We start from the raw sequence: 15,713 nt of genomic DNA, 5'->3' as shown, positions 1-15,713 counted from the left end.
CTCCTGGTGTAGTACTCTTGAGCAAGGTACTTAACCCTAAATGGCTCTGGTAAAATTGGCTAGCTGTACAAATGTCTATTACAAAAAAAGTCAATAAAACAATCACAAGTTTTTACTAATTATAGTGACATCTTTCAAGTAAATAAAGTTTTCAGAGAAATGCGCTTAACAGGAAAAATGAAGAGAAATCCTGCCCCATTTCTGAAATAAATTATAAACCATGAGCACATATTCAGCTATTTTCAATAATTCATGTAGCTTCCATTCTTTCTTCTCACCTGTTTCACCCTAGGTGATGGTGTAACACAGTGCCAGAGATTTGGAAATCATTAAGAGTAGACTTCAGCAATATATACAACAGGTTTGTGTAGCTTCAGGGAATTTGTTCCAGGAGGAGACAACTGATTCCTGAGTCCCGGTGCTCTAATAAGACTCTCTCCCCACACTTCCCCAAGTGATATAGCCAGGTGATGGTGAGCAGATATGTCGAGGTTCAGCGATAGCTAGTGTAGCTTCCCATTCACACTAGTTCCATCATCAGCATCGTGTTTTAAATCTTACATCAAGGAAAAAATGTCCTTCTTTATAGTACGCTCAACTAATACATTTTGTTTTTAAAAGTGAGAAAACGGCTGAATGCTTGCGCAAACCATTTGTCCAAGATATTCACTCCAGTAAGGGGGATTAACTCAAATGGTGGAGTGCTCACTTAGCATGTGAGAGGTAACGGGATGGATGCCAACATCCTCCACATCCTCCACCTCCATTTGGGCAGCAAATAGCACTGCTGTCTCACAGCACTGGGGTGGTGTGAGAGGATCTGGGTTCAATACCTGCTCAGTCTGTGTGGAGTTTGCATCTTCTCCCCGTGTCTGTGTGGGTTTCCTCCCACAGTCCAAAGAAATGCTGGCCAGGTTCACCCATAGTATGCGAGTGACAGAGAGAGTGTGTGTTCCACTGATGTATGGATAAGTGACCCATCGCAAGTAGTGTATCTAGCAGTGTATGTCACCTTGGTGAATAAGGTGTGTGGGCTGATACTACATGGAGTTCATTAGAAGTCACTTTGGAGAAATGTGTCTGCTACATAAATGTATTGTACTCATAATTTCTGTATTCAACTTGACTTTCAACAAGCTGTGTGCACCTCTACTCCACAGCACTTCATTTTTTTGCTCTACAATCTACCGAGTCATAATATGCTACGCGTTCGTTGGAGATGAGGTACATCACAGTTAGGCAATTACCAAGCGGCAAGCACCTAGACTGCTCATGTCCAAGCAAATTGTGAGGGTTCCCCAACTGCATTTGGCAAACAGCAATCAGACTCAAAGTGCTGCAGAGCTCACATAGAGAGCTATTACTCAGTGAGCCACTTAGGAGCCCACAGTGTGTTTTAAATTGATAATTATTATTATTTGTTTGGCTAATAGAATCCAAATGAAGTGGAACAAAGTTTTACAGTGATGCTCTGCATTTAAGGCATAAATGAACTCAAGTGATTAAAAAAAAAAAAAAAAAACCACTCACACCTACAGGTTAATAAGGGCGCAACCCTCCTGCACTATGACATTGTCTTAAGCCTAGGGCGGTCTACAGCAAATGTCAAAAGTTCACCCATAATTCATGCATGAATATTTCATAAAATGCAATATGCCGTATGATTAATTAAAACTAGCAAAAAGGTAAAAGGTTGAAAGCCACTGACCATGTCCTTTGGGGGCTAGGAAAAAAAAAAAAAAAACATACTCTAAAGTCATGAGCCATTTATCTGTCTTCTATAGAAATGTAAACAAGGGACATCTTGTGATAAATATTTTCAACAAATTGTATTCATAGCTAGTAAGTGAATTCTTACATCTACCCGCTTAGAAACAGTACCTATACCAGCTTAGGAGGGCAGAAGGTAGAACACAGAGACAAACCTCCTAAAGTGTGCGTGCTGTGAACCACCCATGCCTTATCACTGAATAGGCTGCTAGCTTTACAAGGCAATATAACATGCCTGAAAAATAGCACTGCTCACCCTGCAGCCAGATGGCACCACACTGATCTTAGTAGATGCTGAGAAACAATGGGCGACCTCAGCCGTCTCATTAAAAGTGAGCATAGTTCAATTTTTGATTTGTGTGCCTCCCCCAGACGCACAACTGCCCAGTACAGCAGAGTGTGGAATCAATCCTTGGCATGGTATTTTTGGACATCCATTAATCCATGTAGCTACCCATCCAAAATGATCTACTTTAGCAATATAATTAGAATAATTTATTTAACTGCACTATGTACAGCATGCAGCGTTCAGGACTGCCCCCCCCCCCCCACTTTCAGAGATGATCACTTACTTGGTAACATGCAACTGATAAACCACAGAACTTTGAAGATGCTGGGAGCAAGTAAGGTCCAGCTCCTTTGGGGGTTATACAGCAATGCACCTTGTTATGGATAATGAAAAACCACTGATGTGGTAAATGTACAGTTCCCTGGGTGATGGATATATATTTGTATGCATGATGCTGGGTTACATTTGTTACATTATTTTCTGGCACATGACCTCACTCAGGGTTAACAGGAATTTATTACTTTTCCATATGGGTGCAAGAAGACCACTGATATGAAACGCCTAAAGCAACAACAGATGGTGCTCCTCTAGGGTGACTGGTGTGTGCAAAATGTGGAGTGTAGACCATGTAACCCTCTAGGGGGTATCTGATGGATGACTACAAATGTATAAGGGTGAGGCATGACCTACCGTAGCAGATGGAAATTACTACATTGTTAAATAATAACTACAGCAGAAACAACTGCAGGCAAAATCAGAATGTGAAGATGGGATGTCCCAGTAAATGTGTATATTGACAGTGCTTTATAATAACAAGTGACAGTCCAGGGGAAAACCGCAGAGCACCTTTTGCAGAAGGAGAGAAATAAGGCTGTTTGGCGTCTTTCAAACCCTTTTCTTGACATTGTCATTTGGACAATGTTATTGTTACAGGAATGTTTCCAAGTGGACCTGACAAACTGAATGATGGATGGTTAAGGGTAAGTAGACTGACCTGTGAAAGCAAGACCCAACAGAGTAATTAAGGAACTGTAGTAAGAACATTTCTTTTATTAAACTCTATTTCTCTGAAGCCTTCGTTCATGGTGACTTATAGCGTTAGGTTTAAACAAATGTGAGCTCGTACAAATCTGTACCATTTTATACAGTAGGGTGTTTTATACTGGAACAATTACCTTTGCACAGTGGAGGAAAAATTTCTATTATGTGGCCTTAAGTGTATTCTCAAGATTTGAAATGAGTTTCAATGATAAAAAATTGTAAGCTTGCCCAGACACAAACAGTTTAATTTGATAAAATTGAAAATAATTCTATATTTCATGAAATCATCATAACACAACATAACAAGGCAGTTTCCCTTAATGAATTACTCTGTAACACTGTCTGGCTGTTTGTCTGCACTTGTTCAGCTCTTCTGTAGCCATATTTCAGAAAATCCTAACAGTACACTTAACCATAACAGTACCCAGCTGTGTGTTTCCGGTGGATTGGTGACTTTAAATTGACCATAGTGTGTGAATATGTGTGTGTTACATTGCTCTGCCAGTGAAAAGAGTGTAAACCCAAAAACCATCCCCGTGACCACATAAATCTCGTTGGAATAAATGCACCCATGTCTCCCCGTGTTCACGTGGGTTTTCTCCCATAGTCCAAAGACATGTGTTTCAGCATAACTGGTGACTTTGAATGACCTCTGTATATGTGTGTGTGTGTGTGTGGTTGCAGGGAATTTAGTGTAGTGTATCTAAAATTGTAAGTGGACAAAGGTAGCAGCTAAATACCAATTAAAATTCAGTGTATGTCGCTTTGGAGAAAAGTTTCTGGAAAATTAATAAAAATTTTATTTGATCAACCACTACACCCCAACCACACTGCTACACTCTTCCACATCTGCCTGCTTGGTGGTACCGCGCACGAAAGGTAAAGCACGGAGGTTCGTGGTTCTGGCTCCGTTGTGGTGGAACAACCTCCCCCTTTCACTCAAAACCGCTGAATCTCTGTCAAACCCTTGAAAAGGGCCTGAAAACTCACCTCTTCCAGAGTCACTTCAGCCATAATCCCTTAAACTTATGCAAGGTGTAAATGTTCATGCACCAAAACTTTATGCTCATGCCAGGATAAGCCTTTGCCTTTATTACAGCTACTCCTGTAATGTAGCGTAAATGTTTTTTGTATTGCTTAAAAAAATAGTTGGAAAGTGATCAGGAATCATTGATATTCTGAGTTTTATGGAGCTACTCGTGTGATGGACATTGGTTCATATAGTGGAAAGAAACTAACTGCGCTTAAGAATGACGCGTCTGCACCTATGTCTCTTTTTCTCTTAATGTACTGCACAAATTGTATTTTCTATGAGATGTACTCCGTGTAGTGGTTGGCGCTGCTGTCTTTAGACCCAAATGTTGCAGGTTCAAGCCTCACCTCCAGCTCTAATACCCTTGAGCAAGTACCTAGCTGTATAAACAAATAAATAATTGTAAGTAGCTTAATGTTGTAAATTGCTTTGGAAGAAAAGCACCCGCTAAATGAGTGAAAGTAGTGTCTTCCCAGCTATTGGGAGGTGTACAAATCCCTAAGTCAGTCCTTGTAAACATGAATAAGCCTACATTTTTTTTTCATTTAGCTGATGATTTTCTCCAAAGCAACTTAGGATGTTAAGGTCAGAATTATTACATGCTTAGAATCAGCTACCCCTTTATAGAGGTGGGTAATTTTACTGGAGCAAATTAGGGTAAGTACCTTGCTCAAGGGTACTACAACCAGAGGTAGGGATCAAACCTGCAACCTTTTGGGTCCAAAGGCAGCAGTGCTAACCACTACACCACCAGCTACCCCTGAACACTAGCTATGCTTGACAAACCAAAATTGGGGTATAAAATAAAACTATTCAAAAAAGTAAAGTTCTTGACTCAAATAGCCATTCATATGCGTAAAACTGGGAAATATTAACAGTTTTCTCTGAAGCTAATATATCTCTTCTCCAGAACCACCAGTGATGTAGAGATCCAGAACTGAATGAAAGGACTTTGTAATGTTTACATCCTTGCAAATATTAAGCTTGTTTATTTTAGCATCATGCAAACAGTTCTTAAACATCAGTGGCTTGGATGAAACACATCATCAACCATCCGAATGCTTATTCATGAACTATTAATTGGTCTGGATATTAGGATATTGATTGCGTTTAAAAAAAAGGTAGTATGCTGGACAGCTAGGCATTACAGATGGGAGGACAGCTCTTAAACAAGTTGCAGAAGGGTGACTTCTAGATGTAGAGAATACATATTCATAGCTGGGGTATTTGATCTACAGTGGGAGATAATGAAGTGCATAAGGAACCCTAAAAAACCAGAGTAATATTTCAACAAATAGCAGCAGGCAGTAGATTCAAACATTAAGTACAGCTATAATGTATTTCCACCCTTGTTCTTTCATACAATTCCCAATCACTGTCAGAGGGCAGGGGTGTGGCGGCGCGGTGGCGCAGCGGCGCGGAGGGTTTGGCCGGGTCCTGCTCTCTGGTGGGTCTGGTTCCACTTGGGGTGCCTTGTGATGGACTGGCGTCCTGTCCTGAGTGTATCCCCTCCCGTTCCAGCCTTATGCCCTGTGTTGCCAGATTAGGCTCCGGCTCCCCGCAACCCCGTATGGGACAAGCGGTTTCAGATGATGTGTGTGTGTGTGTGTGTGTGTAAATGTCTTGGGAAAACTTTGTAATTTGTGAACATTTCTGATGAACGGCTATGAAGACAAGAAAACATAAAAGGACATGAAGAATCTTAGATCAGAGCAACTTAATATAAAAAGAAAGGAATATGTCAACTACAGGGGAAAGAACTGGGACAATGGAAGGGCCCAAAGCCTTGACAAAGAGGAAGGTGGCGTAGAGGACAACTCTTTTTTACCACTTGCATGATTTTCAAGGTAGAGGAGAGCACAGAAGTGGTTTGGCATTAATTTCTTCAGCATGTCTTTGGATTGTGAGAGGAAACTCATGTGAAAATTTGGAGAAAATGCAAACTCCGCACAACAGAGACACATTGAAAATGATACCCAAAACCTTATAAATACAAACATTACCCTCTGTACTACTGTAATGCTTGTGAAAAAGAAAATTCTCAGAAGGTCCAAAACTAAAACATCAAAAACACGTCCAAAAGAATTTTAAGTTGTAGCTGTACTTAATGTTTGAAGGGGAATTTTTCGCTCCAACCGCTTTTCTTAAGCAGTTACAAGAAACAAGGGAAAAGAAGAAGACAAGCTTTCAGTCCCTAGTTCATGGATCTAGGGTATTGCTTTTTATTTCTTCTCATGTTTTCAAATCAAATACCATGCAGGTCATGTATTTTTAGTTACAATCCATTCACTATTTTGAAACCCTCTTTTCCTGATATCCAGTGATTCATAATCTAGTGCCTGCAAACTGTAATAACTTTAATTTTCTTATTATATCTTTTATATTGTGTTAATAGTTTATTTTTCTCTTTCGGGATTTCACAATACATTTGCTTTCCTTTTGTTTTTCTGGAAATATTATTGTTTAGAACTTCTGAGGTTTCCTCGTAAAACAAGTCACCCAAGTTTCTGCTTTACCCACATGCCAAAATTGTGGTTTCATTTCTGAGAAGTAACTGAAACATTAGTAACTAGAAAAACGCTAATACTCAAAGTCATCTGTGCAAAGAGAACAACGTTCCCACTCTCTGACAAACTTTTGGTGAAGGACGCATATGTCCTCTCAGCATCCATAATCAATGCGTATGATTTTTTTTTTCGCTAATTAAATGTACGTAGCATCTGTATCAATGTAAAAAAAAAAGGAATTTAATTTCACATTATTTTTCCATGATCAGTCCTAGAGAAATGTGGTAATCAATGTGAGAGAAAGTATTAAAAATTATTTCTTTGGAAGTAATTTTTTAAGTCTATAATTTGGTTGAAAATTGTCTGCTGTGCATGCTGTGAATGCCCTTTTTTGCATCTATCAAACCTGAATTGTATATGGTGAGCATATAATCCACAATCCTATGTACAATGTACAGCCTTCAGCCGCTTAACTAATCCAGAAATTGGATAATTTGTGCCTGGAAAAGCCTTTGTAAAGCTAGTTTTAGTAAAAAAACTGAAGAAATCATTTGTTCAAAAAATTAAAAAAATTTTTATGGTTTCCTGAGCCTCTCAACTGACACCCATTCATAAATAAAAAATCAGCGAATTCCATTCAAATGGACATAATAACTTCAACACCTAACAGTAGTTTTCTAGAGAGGAAAGTGGGATCCAGTAGTTGACAGTGTCAATGCTACCAAGAGGTGACCATCTTGAGAGCTTTCAGCACTGCAAGGAAGGCATCCTTGGTGGTATAACTGACTTGAATCCAAAATGCTAAGAGTCAAGGAGATGAATGTAAACAAGGGATGATGGTAACTGGTTGTAGGCAGCACATTCAAAAGATTTGGGTAGAAGAGGGGGACGAGAGACTGGCCTGCAATTCTGGACTTAGAAAGGATTACATAACTAGGGAGCGGTTAAAGAGATTCTGAAGGTTGCCACTTCAAACCCAACTTCCTACTACTACTGGAGTACCCTTACTTTTGATAAAATGTGAGGCTAAAGAAAAAAATGTTTAAAAAATCTGAACTGTTCACCTTTAAAATTTTCTAGGTCAAGTTTAAACGTGAAAGAAAGTTGTTAGCCTGTAGTATCAGTTGTTACTGAACAACAACTTTACTTAGTGTAACATGATTTAGTCTGCTTTTTGAGTCAAATGGTGTCATTTCCATTTCTTAATCATCATACATGTTTTTGAAATCTATGATGAATTATGAAGTGCTACTCTGATTTGCTACTGTGTGAACAGTCTTTTTCGTCCTAGATATTCACATTGCTTTGTTGTAACTAACACAACATATTAAAAGATAAGGTTTTCGTTGTGAACCCACAGAATTAGAGCATTATTTATTTGGTACACCTTTATATAATTCCCTGCTTCCATCTATGACAAATACAGATGTCATTCCCATTGCTTCCAGTATTTCATCTTGATATTTTTTGAATATTTTCTATTGTGCTTTCCTGGTTATTTCCAGGCTCATCATGTTTTCAGAAAGAACTATATTGCAGAACTTCTGAAATGGTATATGCATCATCAGTTCATCATTATTATTATTATTATTACATACTGTGCTGTTTTTTTCATGCTAAGTATATGTGAAAAAGTGTAATGACTGACTAAAATGAAACACTTGAGCCAGTTTTTCTTTTTTTGGTTTTAGTAGCAGCCTTTGTTAATTTTTAATGTATTTGGAAACAGTAATCAAGTTTTCCCCATAAGACCAGGAAATTGCCATGCTCTAGAGAGCCATTGAGTAATTATATTTGTAAAGAGCAATGATACAAGATGCTCCCCTTTGTCTGGGACTCATTACACATAATTGAAGAGACACAGTGACTCGACACTGCTCCCGCCATTTTTATGTGCACACCAATCAATGAATCTAGGCAAACTGTATTAGTCACTTGTAATCAGCATGGACTTCTGGATTTAGGAGTGTCACATCACTGAGCAATTCACCAAGCAATACATCACAAAACCCTAGCTGTCACTATTGAAATATTCTTGTTTGAAATAGTCACAATACTGTTCACTTTTCCACATTGCCAAAAAAAAACATGAATAGCCACTTTTACATTGGACCTTTGCATGCAAATGAAGATCAAACACATGTCCTCAGTTAATATTTTATAATCAGTGATACATGTCTCATGGAGACAATTCCAGAAGGTTTAAATTATGCCTAAAGTCTATAGTCCTATCCTATCATCACAGTAGGGGCCCATTTTACCTTTGTATTGTTATATTCATTCTTATAGTCCTCCCATAGAAATCTCATTTCACAGTAATTCACTCTTGTTTAATCAATTTGAAATTGAAATATCCAAAATACAATATATGCTTCAGTTCAAAGACAATTTTCACTTGTGGAAATGAGATCCTTCTCTTCCAAATTGACCATGACCCTTCTTGGTATTATGTGCAGTAAGAGGATGGATGTGGTGTCCTCTTAGAATTAAACTTGCACATTTGTGAGCTGGAAAGCTCAGTCTTTTGCAGGTTGAGTTCCACAAACGTGAACATGTGCAACAGCAGGTGATCAGTCAATTACATGTACAATAACAGTTGAAAACCAGTTATTTGCCAAGACATCAATTTGTACCTAAGGCTTGCAGTTACTTTCTGGAAATATTTTACAGATTTTAATTTTATGTTTTAAAATTCCGATTATGTTTTAAGGATGCATCCAGCTTCACAATTACAGCTATGTTTTAGGATGATGTCTGTGGTTTAAAATATAAGCTGGTAGCACCAGAACAAAGAAGGAAATACCTGTGAAAATTACAGCAAATAATGATGCCCAGGATGGACTTATTCAGGATGGACTGATTCCAGTTTCTTGCTATTTCCTGTTCGTATGACTACACATATAATAATAATAATAATAATAATAATAATAATAATAATAATAACAACAACCGGTGCCCGCTGTGTTGCAGGCCTGGGGTTCGATTTAGATGTCAGGCAAGAACTATGTCAGGGTCAGTTGGTTTGAGAAATTGTGTGACTAGCTGTAACACACTACCCAGCACATAACTTTGGCAGAATTATGTAAAAAGTTTAATGTTTAGCCTTGCACCTCTCTGCATTCAGGATAGGTTCAGGATGACCGTGATCCTGACTTGGACTCGGTTAAAAATGTACCAGTGAAAGTGCTTTGGAGTGTTATATAGATTTCATAGTTTGGTAACAGTGTGTTTTTAATGTTTTACTACATTTATGCATATAAATGTACTAAATAAGAAATAGTAATTTGTTAATAATAATAAATAATGAATAGTGTTAGTTTTTAGCAAAGACATTTTTGAAATAATACGTTTAAAAGTTCTAAATACATAATTGTTTTCGTAACTTTTCAATTCACAAGAGTCAAATCCAGTTTCTTTTTTAGAACTCATTGTTAAGACATCCACAATGCTTGCTAATATCATAAATATTAATAGCGTTCTGGAAGACACCAAGTTTTCATGCATCCATGCATTTTCAGAATCTTCTTCTCCAGTACAGGGTCCCCATACATACATTTTTTTTCCCAAAATCCACACATGCAGAGTTAGATTCCAACCCACCACCCAAGAACAATGGAGCTTGAGTGCTACTAGGGCTTAACAACTCAAAAGGTTCAGTGCATCCAAGTTTAAAGCTACTGCCGAATTATTAAATTCTCCTATTTAAGCCAAATGAAGAAAAAAACAAGGAAGGATCAAACACCCTTATGTTTTACTTGGCTACATTATCACAAAATGCATTGTTTGCTCTAATGGTTGCAATCACATATTTGCGTCTTCAGTTCGCGGGCGCGTGCGTGCGTGTGTGTGTTAGAGTTCATGAAAACTCCCAGTTTTACCACACATTAAAAGAAATTTGGCATCCACTTAGTATAAGTACACCACATGTCACATGAAAGGTACAATTTAACCAACTGCTAATAATTTGCAATTTGTACAAAGATTAGAGCCCTGCTATGCTTCCCTTCATTCAAACTGAACCACAGCTGTGACCCTGCAATCCACAGGAAATCTATGACAAGTTAAACACAACACTTACCTAATAAACCAACCCGGTAATTGAGCGTGATGACAATCACATTGCCGTAGCTGGCCAGAACGCTGCCGTCAATCATGTTCCCTGTGCCCTCCATGTACGATCCTCCATGGATGTAGACCATCACTGGCTTGGATCCAGAGTCTCGGATATCTGGAAAAGTGGCCACCATCCACACGTTTACATCTAGATGAATTAGGCAAAACAAGCCATAATGGACATTCATAATTTACAGTAGTAAATGATAGCCATCCCTAATATCATCTGTACCAGTCTGCCAGAAATACAAATATGAGCTCAATTCTTGCTATAACTGCATTTATATAGACACACAATTGCACAGTATATATAAAACGCAAGATTTATGTAATTGTATATCAATGCGCTTCTAATAATAGGGATAACAATTACCCACATAATTACTATGACACAACAAAGTTAGGCAACCTTTCTTACAATATGTGTGAAGCACAGACAAAGCATGGAGCTCAATGAAGTGCTGAACTGTAATAGCAAGAAATTAAAGGCAACAAAGACAGTTTTTCCTGGTAGTCCACAAGAGCGGCCAGGTAGAACCTTCAGGTTGTCGGGGGACCTTCTTTGTACACTGACTTCTTTCTTAGAGTTCTGGGATATCTGACACTTTTTTTTTGGAAACAGCTCAAAATTTCAGAAGATAAATCAAACTTCAACTAATAATTATAACAGTGTGGATAACTGTCAGGAAAAGAAAAAAGGGCTTGTGCTAAAAAATTCCGTCTGAACAGCCAAACCTGACTGCTTTTGGGTATACTAGAGCAGGGTTCATCAGGTGTAGGTGTGCTGCCAAGGCTCTCCAGTTCATCCACAATAAAGCTGGCCTGTTTATTATCTCTCCAGATACACACTTTGTCCCCTTTCTGCTAGTTTTTCAGTGTAGCTCCCGCCAAATTCAAAACTTTGGGTGTGATTTACCGAGTCACAAAGGGTTCAGGATGGACTTATTCCAGTTTTTTGCTATTTCCTGTTCATATGACCACACATATAATAATAATAAGAATAATAATAAGAATAATAACAACAACCAGTGCCCGCTGTGTTGCGGGTCTGGGGTTCGAGCCCTGCTTGGGGTGCCTTGCGATGGACTGGCATCCCGTCTTGGGTGTGTCCCCTCCCCCTTCAGCCTTGCGTCCTGTGTTGCCGGGTTAGGCTCTGGTTCGCCGCAACTCCCTCTCAGGACAAGCGGTTATTGAGGATGGATGGATGGATGTATACTTTTTAAAATGTTTAAATCTTACTAATTTGCAGGGCAAAGCAGCCTTTATTTCATCTTATGCATGCAAACAACACCTTTAATCCCTGGGTAAAACAATGCATTTTGGAGGACAGCAACAACAGTACAGCACTGAAACAAGCAAATAGTGAGCTGTGATCTCAAAGGGTAACTAGACTCACACAAGTCAATCTCTGGAGCGAATAACAAGCTGAGAGTTATGAGCGAGTCGGTTCATAAACACAGCATTAAATATCCTTCACCAGTCCTAATCAGCCGAGAGATGAAAAGAAGTGACACAGTGTAAAAGTAAATATTTTAATACGGGCGACTCCAAATCTGTTGTCCACACACAGATAAGACCGAAAAGCATAATGACTTTGGTCTGCCAAAGTTCTCTGAAAAGAAACCGAATGTTTTCTCAAATGGCAGAGTAACAGATCTTATCACGTAGGCATTGTATCAGTGCTCCTCAGAGACGTGTCACCCGGCTGCAAGCGTGAAGCAACTGCATCGCTTTACAATGGGCTGTAACTGAATTGTGCCATGCGTCTCCAAATGTGAGAAAAGACTGCGCCCCCTCTGCCTTCTGTGTTCCCCACAGGCCGAAAAACTCACGAGAAGTTTGAGAATGAGAATAATTGCCAGAAAATAATGCTGGGAAGTATCTCAACTTTGCTGTATTATACAGATTAGTTCCAGCGAAATTTTTTTGCATAATTAATACAATGTTATTCTGCAGGTCAGGTACAAATATAAAAGGGACAAAAATATTACATGCGCATGTCTAAACTTAAGAGAGGCCACTTTGCATCCCGAGGAAAAAAAAAATGTAACTAATTTTCATCTTTATCAAATAAATATATAATTAAGAAGATATCAACAAATACTGTATAATTTGTGTACTAGATGAGACATTTCATTTTGTGATTCCAAGGACCATAGTAAGAAAACTCTTATTCTTTGCTCTTTGGCCTTGAGAATGGACTGTTAAGACATTAGGCTCCCATTCAAAAACCTATACTGTACTTTGGTTACTATGGTTACTAGGAACAAAATTCAGCAGCCTGGATGATAAAACCACATCTGTCTGTGAATTCTGTCTTTGTTCATGCATTTGACAACCATTTACTTCAGCGGTTATCACAAAATAAACTGCATAAATGCAAATTCATCTTTAATAAATTATTATTATGAATTTGCAACTGTTCCATGAAAAATTGGTTGAGAGTAGCCAAAATGACAAATTATGATAAAGACCATAGTAGAAGTAATGATTCATTGTTTAGTACACATCAGCTTGGCACATTTTACATTTAATGAAGTGCAAATTTTGAAAGGTTTGGCATTTCAGGTGGCTTTAACAAAGAAAGGACATAATTTGACACTTATTTCTCAGAAACACATATTTCGCACAATGCTGCACATGTTAAAAATGCATGAATAGAGAAGAAAATAATCAAAAAAAAATTTACTTTATCAAAGTCATTACACAATGAATAGGTGTAATGCAGGAGAAATTTAAAAGAACATACAGAACAGAAAAAGAACAGTATTAGTCATGTCAAGGTCAAAGTTATCAGCTTCCCTGTTGTTGATTCACACAGGTTACTATAACAACAGGCACCACCCATGTCAGACGGGTCTAAAAACATTTTTTCTAATCTTTGCTTTATAACGGATGAAACCAAAATAGTGTGGCTTTGTTCCTATGTATACGTAAAAGCCTTATTAAAGACCACAGACACAACTTGGGCAGATAAACATTACATTAAAACATCACAATTTATAAAGGCACATCTTAATGTTTTATTATTATCCTCATTATTTATTTAACACAATGCAGGGGAAATTGAATGGATTACATGATAAAAAGTAATTTCAAACACATTCACACATGCATATCTTTAAAACGTGTAATTAGATACAAAAACTACCTTCAAATGTAATTAAAGAGACTGCTTTCTATAAATAATATAGATTTACATATAAGCTGTATAGCTGTCACAGTGTATGTACTACAAGGGGTCCCCGGTATACAATGCTAATATGGACCGAAAAGTGTTGCATATAGCAAAGCAACCTCTAGTTTGGATATTTTTCGTCATGAGAAATAACGAAAAATACTGTTGAAACAGCTCCGTGTGGCAAACAACTGACCAGTTCAACTTTTCATCTTTTCTCATCTGCAGACTGTTTCAGCTTTTCATGATTTTGCTGCAGGCACCTTAGATTCTGTTGGTCGACTTTTAAAAATATAAAAGTAATGGTTATTGTATAAATTCACAGTTTTGCAAAAAACATACAAAAGCAAGACAGTGATGGGCTGCGGAGGTGGAAAATGTGGGATGTGTGGAGGGTAAGAAACATATCAGATATGTTTTACATCTCACGCAACATTTTTCTTCCTTTCTTAATCATACATGAGATAAAAGAGATGTACTTTTAGCCTTTATTAAATTTCCCTATTTTTCTAAAGTGAACACTATATATTGAGGGCATCATTTTTATTCATTACATTTCATATTAAGGTTAAGGAGTCACTAATGCCCTGTCACTTAGTCACTGGACATTAATTACATCAGCTCGATTATTTTTGATCGGCAGAGGTACAGTGTTCAATAGTGAGTCATGGTTACAAAGTAGTGACTTATCTGTGAAAGAATGTACACGGCAGCACCGTAAAGTAGGGACTATCTGCACTGTCTTCATTTGAGCTCAATAATTCCCATAGCCATTGCACTGATTTATATGTTCTCATTCTAGTTTTCTTGCTTAATTAAATTGGAAAAAGTGCTGCATATCCCTAAGGATTTTATTAAAGCCGGTAATAAGATACTAGCTTTTTATTTAGTGAGTTTCACAGAAACTGCTCAATTCTTTAAGAAGTGCATGCGAAACAGAAACAAGGTCTCATATAGTTTTCTATATGCAAAACTTTGTGATTTTATACTTGGACCGTCAAAGGGACAGCTCTTCCCTCCGATTAGCCCAATAAAAGATTTTTTTGCTGTTTTGCTAAACTTTGTGTGTCGGCACACTGCAACAGCACAGATTAGCCTGGATCTCACAGACCAGTATCATAAGCATGCACATACTGTGTCTAAACCCTTCTCACCTGAAAGCAGTAGCATTTAATAGGTTGTGTGCGGTGTTACCATGTAGCTTATTCTGGTCATCTTGGCACCCCTGTAGGAACCATCAAGAACTTTGTACATTTTTTTTAAGACGAGAAAAAAAATCCTAAATATTTTATGTTACTGGATGGGACGAGAGGACGTGGGCTCAGCTCTTGCTCGTTCTGTGTGGAACTTGCATGTTCTCCCTGCGTTTGTGTGGGTTTCTTTCATGCCGCCCCCGGACTCTGCCATGAATTCAACCCACTGCACATGCACCATATCAAGGAAAAACATACCAAAGGAACTGTGCCACCATGGTGAACTCACAGAATCTTACTAGAGAACACATGCCTTTCGGAGCGCCACACTCGCTACCAAGACATTCACTTCTCAGTCTCGGTATTGACCTTGTTTCATTGTCAACTCCGTTCACGCCCTTGGCCTTGAACCTGCTTCATCCACGATGAGAACCGTGGCTTAGACCATGCTTTGCTGTAACCCACGTCCGCATTCACATCCTTAGCCTTGATCCTGCTACGTTCATAATGACATCCCTAGCGCTGACCACTGATTCGCTCACGACCACAGTCTAGGCCATGCTTACCGCAAGCGACAAGACCACAGCCC

At 38.3% G+C, this 15,713-nt stretch overlaps 1 protein-coding gene across 2 annotated transcripts in view; it reads right to left on the bottom strand.

The window, feature by feature from the left end:
• The window catches only part of LOC108934200 (neuroligin-3-like), a 130,929-nt gene that overhangs the window by 62,030 nt on the left and 53,186 nt on the right, over window positions 1–15,713 (bottom strand). For both annotated transcript variants that reach the window (XM_018751753.2, XM_018751754.2), the window contains one exon: window positions 10,719–10,868. In XM_018751753.2, the coding sequence (XP_018607269.1) occupies window positions 10,719–10,868 (150 nt within the window). The remainder of the gene's footprint in view (window positions 1–10,718; window positions 10,869–15,713) is intronic.

This window comes from Scleropages formosus, chromosome 4, assembly GCF_900964775.1.
Source record: "Scleropages formosus chromosome 4, fSclFor1.1, whole genome shotgun sequence".
Classification (NCBI taxonomy): domain Eukaryota; kingdom Metazoa; phylum Chordata; class Actinopteri; order Osteoglossiformes; family Osteoglossidae; genus Scleropages; species Scleropages formosus.
The sequence above is the reverse complement of the archived record's forward strand: the minus strand, read 5'-3'. Positions and strand labels throughout refer to the sequence as shown.